Source organism: Procambarus clarkii, chromosome 6 (genome assembly GCF_040958095.1).
Source record: "Procambarus clarkii isolate CNS0578487 chromosome 6, FALCON_Pclarkii_2.0, whole genome shotgun sequence".
NCBI classification, from domain to species: domain Eukaryota; kingdom Metazoa; phylum Arthropoda; class Malacostraca; order Decapoda; family Cambaridae; genus Procambarus; species Procambarus clarkii.
Genome location: NC_091155.1, coordinates 25,499,964 through 25,518,269, shown reverse-complemented (window position 1 = coordinate 25,518,269; position 18,306 = coordinate 25,499,964). Strand labels below are relative to the sequence as shown.

Below are 18,306 nucleotides of genomic sequence, written 5' to 3'. Positions count from 1 at the left end.
AATATTAGTAATTATGAAGATCCACAGGCTATTTTCATGGAGGCAAGTGTAAAATATGTCTTATGATTTCTGCCTAGGTATTAATAACAAGAAAATGAAAAGAAAAAAAACAGAAAATGCATCAGAGACCCATACAGTTGTTTCAATACGTCTTCAGGAGGACAAGCGGAGGTAGGTCTAGGAGGAGATGGGATGAAGAGCAGGGAGAAGAGGTAGAAAGGATGGAAAGAGGGGGGTGGAGGGTAGAGAGAAGGGGTAAGATGGGGATGATAAGAGGGGATTGAGAAAGGGGAGCAAAGAGGGGAAATGGAAGAGGGAAGAGAAGAAAGGAGATGGGGGGAAAGGTGGAGGGAAGAGGGAGAAGGAAAAAGAAGAAGGGTGGAATGAAAGGTTGGGAGAAGAGATCGACTATCCAGGCACCACTGGATACTCCTCCTAGTGCGTGTGTGCTTGTGTATCAGGGAGTGTGTGTATGTGTATACATACACACACACACACACACTTTTGTGAGACCAAATTGTAATATACAACAGTTGTATAGTGCCTGTATCTCAAGAAGCACACCAATAAACTGGAAAAGGTGCAAAGTCTACAAAATGGCTTCCAGAACTGAAAAACAAGAGTTATGAGGAGAAGACAAAGGTGTTAAATATGCCAAAGCTAGAAGATAGAAGAAAAAAAAAAAGAGAGATGATACGATCACCACTTACAAAATATTGGGAATCGACCAAAGTGACAATGAGAAATTCCTGAAACCTGCAGCCTCAAGAACAGGAGGTCACAGATCAACCTGTCCTCTTACAAATTACATCTGAATTTGGCTGATTGCCAGTATGACCGAAAATGGACGTAATTTGAAAATGACAAAAATTGAAAATAAATTTTCATACACCACTGTCTGATACACTCAAAACTGTCTCATACACCAGACCACTTCCCCTGCAAATTTGGGTAAGGCTAGCCCCAAGCATCAGGCCTCCAACCTTAGACTTACATTCTCTCTTATAGTATAGATGTATCAAATACATTAAAAGAATCAAACACTTCAATGCTAAATTTTATATTTGCATCTATGGTATTCAATTCAGATGAAACATTAAAAAATATATATGTGGTATACAATAGTAGTGTACACCAATATTTAATAGCTTTTTGCAATAAAATCCAAGTTTTAAATATTTAGCAAGTTATAAGAAAAATTAATCATACGTACCTTTCTCTCACAGCCTTTTGAATTTCAGATACCTGACGATAATATTCTCTCATGTCACCCATTTTTTTTGCATCATCTCAAGTGACCATAACAGGAAGCTGTCAACGAAGTACAGTATATACAGTACTGTACATATATCTATACACAGGTATATAAATACATTTAAATATACATTAGAAAGCTTCTCTCACTACAATTTATTGTGCAATATGAATAAAATCAACATAATACTGTATTTCACTAAAAGCAAAAGTGAACAGAATTTTACAATAATAAATTAATGTACATTATAAAGACATAATCTTATTTTTATTCTACAAAAATTAAAAAAGCCTTTAATATACATTATGAAGTGTATAAAATGACAGTATAATACCACAATACGGTATTGTGGCAGTTCCGGGGATCCACGTCACCACGGCCTGATCTCTGATCAGGCCTTCTGGTTGGTCGTCTGGTCAATCAGGCTGTTGGACGTGGCTGCTCGCAGCCTGACGTATGAATCACAGCCTGGTCGATCAGGAAACCTCTGGAGGTGTTTATCAAGTTCTCTCTTGAGCACCATGAGAGGCCAGCCCGTTATGCCCCGTATGTGTAGTGAGAGAGTGGTTAGTACTTTGCCCAACTGTGATTTGATCAATCATACTGTTTTATACAGTAAGGTACTGTACACTTGGTGGCTATTACCGTACTGCTAGAACCTGTTAGGTTACCTGACTGATTATCCATTCAATTAGGGACCAAACCCAACAGTAATTAACCTGGCTGATTGAGCAATGCATACATCATTCACTACATGAATGTTGTTTAGGATAGCAAAAAACAAAAATATATTGTGAATAACATAAAAATTTATATTAACACAGCAGCTGTGAGTCCATGCTAGTTTGAAAAAGACCCCCCACTAAATAGTTACTGTACCTGGGAGTTAGACAACTATTCTGAGTTAAATCCTGGAGAAGCTTGTCATTGGCATAGAGGGACCTTGTTAAGCCTAATGTGCTTCCTGTTCCTGATAACAGCTAGTCGCACTCGTGGCCAGACAACTGTCACGCTCGTGGCTGGACAACTGTCACGCTGGTGACCAGACAACTGTCACGCTGGTGACCAGACAACTGTCACGCTGGTGACCAGACAACTGTCACACTCGTGACCAGACAATTGTCACGCTGGTGGCCGGACAACTGTCACGCTGGTGGCCGGACAACTGTCACGCTGGTGGCCGGACAACTGTCACGCTGGTGGCCGGACAACTGTCACGCTGGTGGCCGGACAACTGTCACGCTGGTGACCAGACAACTGTCACGCTGGTGACCAGACAACTGTCACGCTCGTGACCAGACAATTGTCACGCTGGTGGCCGGACAACTGTCACGCTGGTGGCCGGACAACTGTCACGCTGGTGACCAGACAACTGTCACGCTGGTGACCAGACAACTGTCACGCTGGTGACCAGACAACTGTCACGCTGGTGGCCGGACAACTGTCACGCTGGTGACCAGACAACTGTCACGCTGGTGACCAGACAACTGTCACGCTGGTGACCAGACAACTGTCACGCTGGTGGCCGGACAAAAATCACACTCGTGGCCAGTCGCTAAAGTTTTGTTTACATTGATGGGTGGATGCGTTACCATGGTAACCAGATTCCTGAGTTGGATAAACAACAAGTTTTCATAGTTAATTACAATGCCATGAAAACTGAATTTAATTATGCATTAAATTTTGTATTTATTTATGAATGTGTTACATACATGTTAAGAGGGTGATTAGGCCTACAAGTGTTATTAATTATTTTACTAAAACAATCTTGGCAATTTAAACCAAGCAACATTACAATAATATTGTTTTCTTCATAATTATAATGAAAACTTCGATTTTATTCCATAGGTTAACGATACGAACATCAATAACAAAATATCATTTGTAATTTAAGGATCATAAATGTATACAAAAAAAATATGCGCAATATCACAACATTATTTATTAACACAGCTCCTTATTGATTTCATAATTTCTTAATTTATTCATCGATTAATACAGTAGAGAGATGTATGGGTGTGGTGGAGAGGGAGGTGACCCCAGGCGAGGTACCAGGTGTGGGCCCGTAGTCCGCCGCCATCACCAGCCAACAACATCATGGGGCCCGAGATGCTGCAGAAGAAACTCGAGGAGGAGATAGAAGCCTTCAAGAAACTCCAGAAAGGTAGTAGAGCTGTGTTCTGTGTGGTAGTACTGGCCACCAGGGTACGTTATTGTGGCATTAGGAGGCTGTGTGTGTGTGTGGGTGACTGGCAGTCAATTGTACACAATCGTATCAAATTTCGATTTATAATTGTTTAATACTCGTATGTAATAATATTATTTCACTTTATGGGGACAGGAAGCCAAGGTGTATTCATTAGGCTTTTATCGACGTCTCCTCCCTCAAAGGGCCGAATTACAGACCTGGCCCAGGATGCAACCCCATAACAAGCTAATTCATCGCTAGGTGAACAGAGGCATTAGGTGAAAGGAAATGTGCCCAAGCATTTCTATCCCGTTCGGGATTCGAACCTGGAATTCTCGATTGTGGGGTCGAAAACGAACCCGACTGTCGTACCTGAACCTTTAATGTTCAGGTACGACACCTGAACCTTTAATGTTATTTGTGTATCATTAGGGTGGGTTTAATTACGTCCAGTTGTGTTAAGAGTGGATTAGATTGGGTTTTATTCTCCGTTGGTCAATCGCCCAGTATGAAGTTATTCATACACAAAATACAGTATTTTGTATTTCGATTAATAATTTTAATTTTTTTATATACAATATCTATCATTGTGTACAATAATTCTACTCTTGCTATTGATTCTATTGTCACCAATTATCATGACAGTTGAGCCCCTTAATAATTGTTAATTTAATCGCATACCATTACAAATTTGTATTTTGGGTGATTATTAAGAGAGGTTTGCGTAGGAAAGGGTCTCCCTTGAGACAGGCAATAGAGGTAATGATTACAGGCAGCATGAAAATATTGTCTTGAAACTACTGTACTAATATAGATAATTGATTTTTTTGGTATTTGCCTTTAAATTGATTTAAAATCGCGGCTCCTATGGATTTTCTCACTGATGCAGTCATGTTAATGTGATTACTCTGTGCATAATGCAAGTATTGGTGAATAAAAACTATACTGTATTTAAAATCAAAAACTCTTAAATGTAATGTAAAAACAAGAGCATCTCGCTTGCCTTGCTTGCATTGTTTATTTTTGGGGGAGTAAAATACTTCATTGTTAATGATCATAAAATTATCATAATTTAAACAGTTAGAATTATTACCAGAGGTGAAGAATTCATTTTGTTAATAAATGTTAAAGAATTGTTTCAAGAACTGGAAATCATGATAAATTTCTCTAGATTCTCAACCTGATTTGGATTACTGAAAGATACTCAATTCTTTTGATTCTCTATACCAATTCTGATTAATCGTCTTATTGTGACTTTATTTATCAATGGACATATGACCCTGCACCTTTCCCTAACAAAACTGTACAATTAATATTGATCTATCTTTCCAGACTTGTCTAAAACGACTAATTTAAGGTCACAGCTTGATGGACAACTAAACGAAAACAAAGTAGTTAAAGAGGTGAGAGAAAACTTGAGTAAGATTCATTGATTGGCTGGTTAAGACGTTACTAGTGGTGCTATATTAAGTTTTAAGACATGCTCGTTGTGTACATTAAGTAGACAGGTTGGTGATTGGTAACCAGGCAATATTATAGATTGATCAATAAATCTCTGAAAGGTTAAATTTACAATTGGCATTCACTGTAGTTTTCATTACTGTGATTAGCAGTTCATGTAAATGGTTAAAATGTTATTAGAGATTTGATTTTATTTCACAATATAGTTTCATATAAATGTACAGTAGTATGTAAAATTTGGGAGCCATTACAAATTCTGTTTTAGGCAAGTTTTAAGTTGACAAATCCAAAAATAATTTACATTACTGTAATTGGTTGAATTTGTATACTTGGTATGTGACTTATTGATGTATGCAGTTATAAAAATGAAATTAATGAAATATACAAATATAGGAGAGGTTGTATGGTTTACACCTCATACATATTTAGCTCTGTGGAGGTATTTGTTTTGAACAAGTTGGTTTGGCCTATGCAGTACAATATTCCATTTTGGCCTTGGCTACAATGCCACTATATTAGATCACCGTTAGAAATTGAATAGAATGCACAGAATTAAGCCTTCGGGGAGTTAACCTGTAGACACCTGTGCATTACATTTGACCCTATTCCTAATGTTAGATAACAGCAATTCAAATTAAATCTTTAATAGAGAGTATGGTACATAAAATAAAAGGTACAAAATCTTTTTATGTTTAAATCTTACATTTTGCAATATAATTTTACGATTTGCAACTTGACTCGACTGGGAACATAAGCCTATTTTTCCCATGTTACTTGTATGTTGTTCATTTTTTTTATAACATGCTGCTGCCTAGACACCTAACTGCAATGTTGTGTATGGGTTGCCTGCTTCACTTAATAATTTTTATTTTAACATTTAAGAATCTTATTGTCTCAATATACTAAGAAAAATACAGAAAAGTCAATGAAATTCTAAATTCTAAAGGTTTTATTTCATTTTGCTGCTTTACACAACTCCAGTGATATACTGTGTGGCATATAATATTTTGTGCTCTCATTCTTGTAATTTTACCAGATAATGTGTTTAATGATGTTCATTTTATTTTTAATTTAAAGGTACTGTACTCTAAATACATATTGATGTTATTTAATTGTGACTTTTCTTGCAGGAATTGGATTTGATAGGCGATGAAAGTGTGGTGTACAAGTTAATTGGACCGGCACTCATTCGTCAGGACTTGGAAGAAGCTCGGCAAAATGTTAATAAGAGAGTTGATTACATTACACAAGAAATGTAAATATTTTATATGTACAGTACTAAACTTTATTAAAAAATCAGTATACCGATAACTTTATTTAGCTTTATTCATTAAATAAATTATAATCAGAATTCACAATGAATGTATTATATACAAATATACAAAAGACAATGAGAGGTCCAGAAAATATTATTCAAGAATTGCTTGTCTATTTAAGAATTTAGCTTATATTTTTTATCAACCATTTCTGGGACATTTCATCAGTAACTTTCTGGGATTAAGCACTTGTACTGGCAGGAAATCATGAGGCCTCTTAATCCCACCCTAGTCTATAAGTCACTGCCAGAATTAGGCTTTCTGTAAGGTGAGGGAGGGAATTATCAGGGAAAGCACTAAGGCATTATGACTATATAGCACTTGGAAGGGATCAGGATATGCATTTGGGATGGGGTGGGGAGGAAAGGGCTCCCTCTCCCAGGTGAGGGGAAGCTTAGAGATCAAGAGATAAACAAAACCAAAGATCGCCCATTAGAAAGAATAGACAACTGTGATTTTCTCGGTTTTGGATTCTCTGATCCTCGAGCTTCCATTGCCTAGTAGAAAAATTGAGATTCTAAGCCTGGTTTCTGTTTGGTAAAAGGGGTCTCTTGCTATATCCTAAAACATGATAGGACCAACCCTTGAGCTACCATGGCCACCAGAAAAGGACACTTCTTTATATTCAACCATTGATTTTTTTTTTATTCAAAATATTTTATTCCTAGGAGCCCTGCATTTTTTAATTTATTGCTTGTAATACATGCTGACCAATTGTTTTTTCAGTAAACGTCACGAGAATACAATGGAGAAATTAGACAAGGATTCCGATTCCAAACGAGACAGCATTGGTAAGCTCCAGCAGCAGATGCAACAGATGATGATGAAACAAATGGGGAAATGAAATGAAGGTTAAACTTGAATATTATTTTTTTTTTTTTTTAATAAAATTGCTTTTGCACCTGTCACCTGTGTAATACTAGAACCTAGCTTTATGAACCAAATATTATTGATAATAATTTTGTGATACCTTTGCTTCCAAAAGCAGGTTGGTGTTATTTTCATCCTGTGTATGGAAAACCAGTGCCATTTTGTTTACAATTAACAAAATTGTGCAAAAAGTTGCCTTTAATATTTTGATGCAAGTACTGTACTGTATTGGCATTTTAATACATTTAAAAGTCCTACAATCTACAAGACATAATTATGTATCCCATGTAAAGTCTGATGTTTACAAAAACATTTACAGTTTGGATCACTATGGCTTTGTTTTGTTTACCTTGATGCTGTCCAGCAATAATGAATATTTTGATTTGTCAAAGGTCTTATTAATATCCTCTATGAAAAAGATATATGGATTGGATTTTATTAATCCAAAAACAGTTTTCCAGTGCTATCTCGGCAAATGGGAGAAGCCATGTGTGTTGGACTTGTTTTCCTCTGACTTTGGTCATAGTTTTTCTTGCGTATTTCATCCTCTAATCATAACTCGATGAAGTGTCATTATTGGAGGGCAACCCGTTCTCGCAAATTCATAGTCAATATTGACTTATTACCTACGTGCATAGGTGATATACTAAACATAATAGATACCCTTAAAAAGATTCATAGAAAACACCGACCTTACCTAACCTTGTTAGTATCTTAAGATAAGCATCTTATTGCTTAGTAATTACAATTATTACTTAACCTATACCTATTATAGGTTAGGTAATAATTGTAATTACGAAGCAATAAGATGCTTATTTTAACATACTAAGTAGGTTAGGTAAGGTCGGTGTTTTCTATGAATCTTTTTAAGGGTAAGTATGTCACCTATGCACATATTTAATAAGTCAATATTGACTTATTAAATTTGCGAGAACGGGTTGTGGAGGGATACTTGAAATAAGTAATTATATTTACTGGTTTAGACTACCTAAAGTAAGCAGAATATCTTCACTCGTCCCATCTTTGGTTTGGGGTGGGTGTATGCAAATGCAAAGTAACTTTGTACACTTCACTTAATATACTTAAAATGATTTAAAGTGTCTTCAAATATTTGTTTAGTATTTTGCATGAAGATGAGGTTAATCACAGAAGTTAAGTACAGAGTAATCACAATTTGCTTACACAAAGTAATGTGTGAATTAAATGATTGGGTTCAGGAAGTGCACATAAGTGATACAAATAAAGGGTAGGAATGTAAAAATATTGATAGGTGTAAGAGAAAAAGTTTAGTGTGTATGGAATGGTAATGTGGCAAGGAGAACATTAATTGGGTGACAAGGAGACTTCTTGATTGCCTTTGTTACCCAAGGAAGCAGTAAACTGGTTTTGTTTACTGAAATATTAATTTACAAAAAACAATACATTTGTGAGAAAGAACCATAATTTGTATTTTTTATAGTGTGGATAAGTTTCATGGGTAACCACATAAATATTTATATATTAAACAAGGTTTACTGAATGGAATGTTAAATAGATTTATAGTGCAGTGCCAACAAAAGATAAGCTTATGCAGTCATGCATTGAGAACTATGTGGCAAACCTGATTTGTGAATAATGGTCTTGACATTTACTACTGTTACTAGGTGTCCTCAAGTGACAAGGTAATAGCTGCCATGTTTACCATCATCTGAAGCCTATTCAGAAGAGAACAAATGCCTTGGAGAAAAGCGCACACAATGCATTTAGAGAGGATTTTTGGGTCCCGTCCAGTACCATTTTCATGTTCTTTTGTCTTGCCACCCCTCTTCCTTATGTGTTTTGTTGTGTTTTTGTTTGATATTTAAAGGTAACAAGTTGTACATTGATTAATACAACGAGTGCTTAAAAGTTATGGATCTCTTGGACCTCTGCTTCAGGACAGGAACCGAGGATGCAGCAGACGTTTTCCCTCTGGATCACCACACTGAGGTGCTGAAGCGGCAAACTGGCAGCTCTTGGGGTCTGGTGATGTTAATAAGCTTGGAACTCAATTCTTTGAGAAAGCCCAAGGCACTTACCCCAGGGGTTGATCATCTCAGATGCTATGGGAACAAAGGTGTATTGACATTCCAGTTGCCTGATTTTACTGATTTTGCCGTTTCCCTGGTTGGCAGCACCACCTGCTTGATCAGCACCGAAGTGTATGTGAGTGTCAGTGAGGGTGAATCCACATGCGTAGTCCCACACCATGTTTGGCCTTTTTCCAAGTACCTGGGCTTCACAGAACCCCTAGAAGATTCACTTGCATCCCAGGTTGCAATGCCTTTGACCATGTAATGGTGTAGTAGGCTTAGGAGTACCAAGTGTGTTGGTTCAAAACACCATGTTCATGTGATTTCATTGTGCATTTGAAGAGAAGCGTTGGTGATAGAACTAATGGACCACAGCTAGAGTGCATCGGGGGCATTGTGTGAAACCCTGATTGGGCTTCATTGGAAGCCTCAGGATCCCTAGAGTATTCAGTTGAATCCTAAATTGCAATGCTTTTGACCACGTCATGATGTAGTTGTCTAGGACGTGCACTTGAGAGTACCAAGTGTACGAGTTCGAAGCCTTCTCATGGCTCCTACTGATTTTCTTTTCTCCCCACAGGCCAAAACTATCAGTTTCAAAGCATAATTTGACAGGGTAATGGAAGATGGAATAGCACAAGTGTATTTCTCTCCTCTTGTAACTACACTTAAATAATTATCAGGGAGGAGGTAATCACTTCAAAACCACTATGTAATTAGTATTATTATCTACTCCCTATCCATGGTTAGGTTAGGTTATGATTTGATTAAGTTATGCATTTCCTCGTAGCTTATACCTCTCGGTTCTGGAACTAGTCTGGTTGCATACCTCTGAATCTTCTCTAACTTTGTCTTGTGTTTAACTACGTATGGACTTCAGGCTGGAGCTGCATACTCCAGGATTGGTCTGACATAAGTGGTATACAAGGTCCTGAATGATTCCTTACACAAGTTTCTAAAAGCAGTTCTTATGTTAGCCAGTCTAGCATATTCCACTGATAATATCCTTTTGATGTGGGCTTCTGAAGACAGGTTCGGTGTGATATCAACCCCAAGATCTTTCTCTATTTGACTCTTGCAGGATGTCACCTCTCAGATGGTACCTTGTGTTCAACCTTCTGCTCCCTTTGCCTAATTTCATTACTTTACATTTTCCTGAGTTGAACTCTAGTAGCCATTTTCTAGACCATTCCTCCAGTTTGTCCAGGTCGTCCTGTAGTCTGTCTTCATCTGTCTTGATTCTATTCATAATTTTTGCATTATCAGCAAACATTGAGAGGACTGAGTCTATACCCTCTGAAAGATTCTTTACATATATTAGAAACAGGATGGGTCCAAGTACAGAGTTCTGTGGGACTCCGCTGGTGACATCTCACCACGCTGATGTTTCCCCCCCCCCCCCCCTCTTACAGTTGCTGTTTACTGTTGCTTAGATACTCCCTTATCCACTGAGTACCTTACCTTTTACTCCTGCCTGTTGCTCCAACTTTTGTAACAGCATTTTATGGGGTACTGTGTCAAAGGCTTTCTGAAAGTCCAAGAAAATACAGTCTGCCCACCTTTCTCTTTCTTGCCTAATTTTTGTTGATTGATCACAGAATTCTATTAAGCTAGTGAGGCACAATTGGCCATCTCTGAACCCATGCTGGTGGTGTGTTACAAAGCTATTTCCCTCCAGATGTTCTACGAGCCTTTTCCTCACGATCTTCTCCATCACCTTGTATGGTATACAAGTTAGGGAAACTGGCCTATAGTTCAGTGCTTCTTGCCTGTCCCTTTTTTTGTATATTGTGACTACATTAGCTGTCTTCCAGCTTTCCAGTAGGTCTCCTGTTTCCAGTGACCTGTTATACACCATAAAGAGTGGCACACTTAGTGCTTCTGCACCCTCTTTTAGTATCCATGGTGAGATTCTGTCAGGCCCAACAGCCTTTGTCACATTCAGTTCCAACAGATTCCTTTTGACCTCATCCCTGGTGAACTCAAATTCCTCCAAGGTTGCTTGGTTTGCCTTCTCATTTAGTGCAGGGGCTTCTCCTTGTTCTATTGTGAAGACGACCTAAAATCTCTTGTTGAGTTCTTTACACACCTCATTATCATTATCTGTGTATCTGTTCTCCCCTTTTCTCAGTTTCATCACCTGTTCCTTGTGTGTGTGTGTGTGTGTGTTAGAGAGAAATATATGTAGTAATCATAATAGAGGGAAAAATAGATTGGTTAGAAGGGCGGGGTCCAAGAGCTAATAGCTCAATTCTGCAGACACAAATAGTAAATACACACACATTCACAATCGAACAACCCGAGCATGAGCAGAAAACGATTTAGGCAGCGCTTCCTTTCACCAGATGCCTCTATTCACCAAGCAGTAAATAGGTATCCAAGAGAAATATCAATGGTGACTCCGGTCACAATGGGAACCCCAAAAGTACACCACCAACAATAATATGTGAAAATCAAAATTAAACAAAAAATAAACTTTAAATGCACCGCCATGTTGCCGTCTGGTGGTTATATTTTGTTATTCTCCAGGTGCAGGGAAAGATTTGGGGCCAGATTCACGAAGCAGTTACGCAAGTACTTACGAACGTGTACATCTTTCCTCAATCTTTGACGGCTTTGGTTACATATATTAAACAGTTTACAAGCATTACAACTTCAGAATCAACTGTTGTTATTTTTATAAACAGCCTCCTGGTGCTTCGGAGCTCATTAACTGTTTAATAATTGTAAACAGAGTCGCCAAAGTTTGTGAAAAGATGTTCAGGTTCGTAAGTGCTTGCGTAACTGCTTCGTGAATCTGGCCCTTGGGCACCTTTGAATGTGCATTTTGCTTGTTTCTAAACCTTTTTTTTGTTAGTCTATGAAAATTTATGTTAATGAAAATAAGCATTGCGTGCTTGTTTTTTTCCTTTATTTGTTCTAAGAATTTGTTAATGGTTTATGCTGTAAATTTACATGCCTGTATTATTATTATATCGAGTAAAATATTTTCAGTAATTGTTTTTAAGCTGGGGACGATATTTGGTAATTTGAAATTAAAAAAAATTAGCAGTCTCCGTGGTGTAGTGGTAAGACACTCGCCTGGCGTTCCGCGAGCGCTATGTCATGGGTTCGTATCCTGGCCGGGGAGGATTTACTGGGCGCAAATCCTTAACTGTAGCCTCTGTTTAACGCAACAGTAAAATGTGTACTTGGATGAAAAAACGATTCTTCGCGGCAGGGGGTCGTATTCCAGGGACCATAGGATTAAGGACCTGCCCGAAACGCTACGCGTACTAGTGGCTGTACAAGAATGTAACAACTCTTGTATATATCTCAAAAAAAAAAAAAAAAATAAATAAATAAATAAATATGTTAATCATTTGCGATTTGTTGGCAAATGGAATATTTACGTTATTTCTGTTATAATTATTATTTTCATTAGAATTTTTATTATTTTATTAGAATTATTATTATATTGATGTTTGAAGTTGCTCGTCAAGAAATTATGCTAGTAAATAAGATTTATTTATAATAATTGTAAATTATTGTAAATAATTTAAAATACTTTTAAATCTTAATAATAATGTAAACGAGCATACAAGCTCCATAGATTTTTGTCTGGAAATAAGTCCAGACTGCAGCAGCCTGTAGGTTTTATTGATAATACTTGCACCCAGCATCCCTTCCTCCTGAAGGTTTCCAACGTCAAGAAACTGTCGTACAAAAGTGCCCTTAACCTAACCTACCAGAGGACCCAAAACAAAAAACGGAACAGTATGTCAATTTCGCGAGTCGCTACCATTTTCTAATACGACGATTGTTCGCCTTAGATGGAGTATACGTCAAAATGCGACGTTCTATTAGGAGGACGAGGTGACACAGGCACACACACAGCCTATCAGTGTCAGGTTAAACAACTGGCTGAACCCTACTCAAGCAGAACTAGCTGCACTACAACTAGCTACTAGTACACAATAACACACAGAAAGAATCATTTTCTGTGATTGAAAACTTCTGCAGAATCGACAGCAGTAATAGCATTTATAAATACCCTACTCCCTGCACTGACTTAAGTGGTAAGAGAATGATGGTCTTGTGTGATTACCATCACACATAAATATAACACAGACATATGCAGGCGATGAGTCACAATAACGTGGCTAAAGTATGTTGACCAGACCACACACTAGAAGGTGAAGGGACGACGATGTTTCGGCCCATCCTGGACCATTCTCAAGTCGATTGGTAATTCTCACAATCGACTTGAAAATGGTCCAGGACGGACCGAAACGTCGTCATCCCTTTACCTTCTAGTGGTCTGGTCAACATAACACAGACAGCAAACAAGTTAGCATATAACAAGGATAATATTGAATTAGACCTAGGTAACCCTGCCTCTGTTGGACTGTATTGTTTCAAACATTTAGGTCTGAGAGGAGACAAATTACTGATTCTAAAATGCCTGAAGGCGCTAGCATAAATAAAACTATTAATTATTTTTTATTAGCATATTTAGGTACATCTGCATTTATGCAGCTACAGTTCCCTCTGAAGGGGAACATACTAGTTCTTGACACATACACCATGTAGCCCTTCATATACAGTAGTTTAGTGTAACTACGTAAATGTAGATGTACCCAAGTGCTAATTGACAAAAGTAATTGTTCGCACGTTTCTACAGGAAACATGTTCGTTCGTGTGTTTACAATACCGATGAATTCATTAATGTTGTGGCTAAAGACAGACAATTGATAGTTTTCATTTTTCACCTCAATTGTATGCAAGACTGCTACATTCTGAAAACATAGCATGACCTAAGTTACCAACCTATTCCAAACTAACATGGACTGACCTAGGCTGCCAACATAGTCTAAGCTACTGGTGGTCTGATTACAACGATTATAAAGTAGGTATTCAATTTTTTTTGGTTATAAAGGCAGTAATCACGCGCAAATTTAGTATGACACGAGCGTGGAAAATGATGTTTATGCAAAGGGATGAATCATTAAGATTGTAACTTGCTTAGCTAAATGAATTGTGGGGTTCAGTCCCTGAGCCCATTATGTGCCTCTGTAACTCTTTCCACTACCGCCCACAAGATGGGTATGGGGTGCATAATAAATGAACTAAACTAACTAACCTCTCTGGTCGCCTCCATTGGCGTGTTAGTCTTGAGGGAGGCAGCTGTCGAGGAGCTAAGAGTAGCATTTTGTGGACAGAAAAATGCAGACATATTAGCAACTTCTCTTTAGTGTTGACAAGTCTTGATGAACTATAGATGTCACAGATTGTATCTCATTACTGCATATAGGTACGATCGACCACATACATAATTATAATAATAATAATACTATTTATTCAGATGAACATGTGTGTACAAAGAACATAAGAGGAAGGGATAATCATTTCAGAAGGATGGGTTACCATAATTCACGCACTGGGAAGACGGGACACCACGAGCGTAGCTCTCATCCTGTAACTACACTTAGGTAATTACTCAATTTTCAACCTATAAATTCCCAAGCCTCTTGTGCGATCCCACGGTGTTGTGAGCCACAATAGAGCTGTGAGAGAAAGAAGGGAGAAACGAAGATTATGGGAGAGAGGATGAGAGATCGTGTACGTGTGTGTGTGTGAGCGAGAGGAAAAGAGAGAGAGAGAGCGAGAGAATAAGAGAGAGAAAGAGAGCAGTGTGGTGTAGTCATCATCCGCCCACGGGTCAGGGCGGGAATGCGGCCATGAGTCTGCTAGAACACTCACCCACCCACCCTCTCACACACACACACACACACACTCACCATTTTCTCCACTTACCACCCCACTTCGCCTTGTTTTATTCCTCTCCGTGTCCCTTTAGCCCACAGACGATGGCAGGCCAGGTCACAAGTCAGGTCACCAACTAGAATTAACACTAAACTGGATCCTGTTTTTAATGCTTTTAGGTATGCAGTGTGCCGTTGTATGCATTCATCGCCGGTGTTTTTGTGTGTGCTATTTTTTGTATTTTTTTTGTTGGTATTCGAACTGTGGAGAAAAAAACCGGGTAAGACCTGGTCAAGGGCAGCCCATTGACCTTGGGATATTGTGGCACGGCCTCTTAAAAACAGCGAGGGAGACCACCAGGAGGCGGTAGCCGCCTTCCTCCTGCTGCTGCTGCTGCTGCTGCTGTCTGCTGGGTTCCTCTCACAGACCTTGCCCCCCCCCCCCAGCCATCCTGCACCCGTCGTAATGCACGCGTAATATCTCTCTCTCTCTCTCTCTCTCTCTCTCTCTCTCTCTCTCTCTCTCTCTCTCTCTCTCTCTCTCTCTCTCTCTCTCTCTCTCTCTCTCTCTCTCTCTCTCTCTTACTCCCTCTCCCTCGCGACAGTATAAATATGTATTTTAAACAATCGACAAATCAGCTAAAAATGTAACCTAGTAAAATTTAAAGCACCGCAATATCGACGTTTCCTATAGCATATCAGCCTCGATAGGTTAGGTGGGTTGCTTGGGCTCGCCGTAGCTTTCAGGTTAGGTAAAACAGTTTATATTCATCAAGCATTCACGTATCTACTTATGAAACCTGCATACATTTTTTCACAATCAGTGCAGCTTTATCTCTATATTAAACAGTTTATGAGCTTGCAAACATTGCGAGGTCATTCTCAACCTCAATGTGGAGTTTAAGTCCCCGTGGCGTAGTGGTGAGACGCTCGCCTGGTGTTTCGCGAGCTCATGGCCTGGGTTCGTAACTGTAGCCTCTGTTTACCCAACAGTAAAATCGGTACCTGGTTGTTAAACGATTTGGCGGGTCGTATTCCAGGGGAAAATTAGGATTAAGGACCTGCCCGAAACGTCATGCTTGCTAGTGGCTGTATATATAAATAAATAAATGAATGAATAAATAAATGTTATCATATTGTTACAGCCTCGTGGCGCTTTGCAAGATATTGATCCGGATCTGTTCTTTGAAAGGTCCACTCTAACGTAAACAAGGGGCGGCAGTTTTTCAACAAGTAATTCAAGGGGCAATTCAAGGGGTAATTCAACAAGCCACAATTGTTGGCCAGAATTGAAGAGATGCCTTTTTACCCACAAGGTAAAACCCACCTTTGACATCGCCTACCAGCCGAAAACGTATATTCCAAGGCAATACTTCATTTTAAAATTGAACTTGAAAAACTCTAAGAAACAATGTGGGGGGGGGGGGGAGGACATTTGAGTAGCCGCCGGCTTCCTGGCCCTGTCGAGGCCCCCCTAGAGATAGTGACCCCCCTCAGGCAAATTCAGGTAAAACTTTAAACACTAAATCCATAGTAATCTGAATAAATAACGAGAGGAAATACTACATAGTTCTCTAGGGTTGCGTTGTTGCAAAATTATTGCAGTATAGAAGTTTAGTTTACTTCATTTATTATGCACCCCATACCCATCTTGTGGGCGGTAGTGGAAAGGGTTACAGAGGCACATAATGGGCTCAGGGACTGAACCCCACAATTCATTTAGCTAAGCAAGTTACAATCTTGATGAGCTAGTTACAAAATTCAATATAAGTCGTCACATCAACAATGAGTTCGAGATCGACCTCAAGTATAGAACAATTGAAAGTAATCATGGATCTGTCTTGGATACACAAACTAGGTCCTGGATACACAAATTAGGTTCTGGAAGCACAAATTAGGTCCTGGATACCCAATCTATGACCTGGATACATATCCTGGATACACAAACTCATGTCATGTGTATACATACGACCTGCACACACAAACTATGTTAGAGTATGACACTATCATCAAAGTCATCAAAGTAATCGTAAATGTCATTATTTGGTGTTTCCGTTATTATCTCTATTATCATTTGCATGATGAATATCAACAGCGTCGTTATCAACAGCGTCATTACACTTGCAGTGTGTGTGTGTGTGTGTGTGTGTGTGTGTGTGTGTGTGTGTGTGTGTGTGTGTGTGTGTGTGTGTGTGTGTGTGTGTGTGTGTGTGTGTGTGTGTATGTGTATGTGTGTGTATGACATTACTGAAGAGCAAAGAATGCGGCAGGAGCAATGTTTGTCCGTCTGTTGTTCCTGTCTCGGGGTCTCTCTCTCACACAGCTGGTCACTTCTCTCCCTCCCTCTCTCTCTCCCTCCCTCTCTCCCTCCCTCTCTCCCTCCCTCACTACCACCCACTTCCTCCCTCTCTCTCTCTCACCACCACCCACGTCTGTCTCCCTCGCCCATCACAACAGAGAGGCAGTAAAGAGAGCCAGGAAATGAATATGAAAACTCATATTTAAACTCAAAACTACTATATGAAACTCACTAAACACTGTGTATCTAATCCTTGTACACCGTGAGAGAGAGAGAGAGAGAGAGAGAGAGAGAGAGAGAGAGAGAGAGAGAGAGAGAGAGAGAGAGAGAGAGAGAGAGAGAGAGAGAGAGAGAGAGAGAGAGAGAGAGAGAGAGAGAGAGAGAGAGAGATTTGGTAGTGCATATAATATCATCATTAGGAGGCCTGATCGAGGACCGGGCCGCGGGGACGTTGAGCTCCGAAATCATCGCAAGGTTTCACTAACATAACAGACACAAATAGTCAGGGTGACATCAGCACCTTATGAGACAATGGCCAATATTTGAAACCTAAATCAGGACTCTTTTAAGGCATCTCTACACAGCTTTCCTTAGACCAATACAAGAATATGCAGCACTGGCGTGTAGTCTGTACTCTCTGAATCCTAAAACTAAGATAAAAACGTACAAAGGTTTGACACAAAATTAGTGCCAGAGTTATTTGTGCTTGGGGTTCTACTACCCAAAATCATTTACGTCCTCTAATTACTCAACACAAAGCTGCTATTAGGACAATATCTAACTCTGGCCCCAGACATCACTCGGTACCCTTACTCAAATCTCTGAATATGTTAGACATTAAATCACTGCACATCCTCTCATGTGTATTATATATATATATAAAACGCTGAACTGTAATGTCAATCCTGACCTTAAAAGCTTCCTAGAAGGTTGTAAGAGATGCCATGAGCACCACACCAGAAACAAATACCTATTTGATATTCCAAGAGTACGACTTAGTCAAACTAGAAATACTTTACAAATCAAGGGACCTCGAATGTGGAATGACCTTCCCAATCATGTTAAAGACTGTACCTCTCCCAACCAGTTTAAGATAAAAACTAAGTACCACCTAATTAACTC

General features: G+C 39.0%; 2 protein-coding genes across 6 annotated transcripts in view; one reads left to right on the top strand and one right to left on the bottom strand.

Moving 5' to 3' along the window:
* The window catches only part of LOC123754027 (uncharacterized), a 115,282-nt gene that overhangs the window by 19,891 nt on the left and 77,085 nt on the right, over positions 1-18,306 (bottom strand). For 2 of the 5 annotated variants that reach the window (XM_045736141.2, XM_045736143.2), the window contains exons 1-2: positions 2,135-2,832; positions 1,214-1,311 (exon numbers count right to left, since the gene is read on the bottom strand). In XM_045736141.2, the coding sequence (XP_045592097.2) occupies positions 1,214-1,275 (62 nt within the window). In that variant the 5' untranslated portion in view covers positions 1,276-1,311; positions 2,135-2,832. Of the gene's footprint in view, positions 1-1,213; positions 1,352-2,134; positions 2,836-18,306 lie in introns of those variants that run through there. The other 3 variants (XM_045736145.2, XM_045736142.2, XM_069306975.1) reach the window with 3 other exon arrangements.
* On the top strand, positions 3,265-7,481 carry Pfdn6 (prefoldin 6). The gene is made up of 4 exons (XM_045736140.2): positions 3,265-3,419; positions 4,776-4,846; positions 6,035-6,159; positions 6,947-7,481. The coding sequence occupies exons 1-4, from the start codon at positions 3,353-3,355 to the stop codon at positions 7,062-7,064; spliced, it is 381 nt and encodes a 126-aa protein (XP_045592096.1). The 5' UTR covers positions 3,265-3,352; the 3' UTR covers positions 7,065-7,481.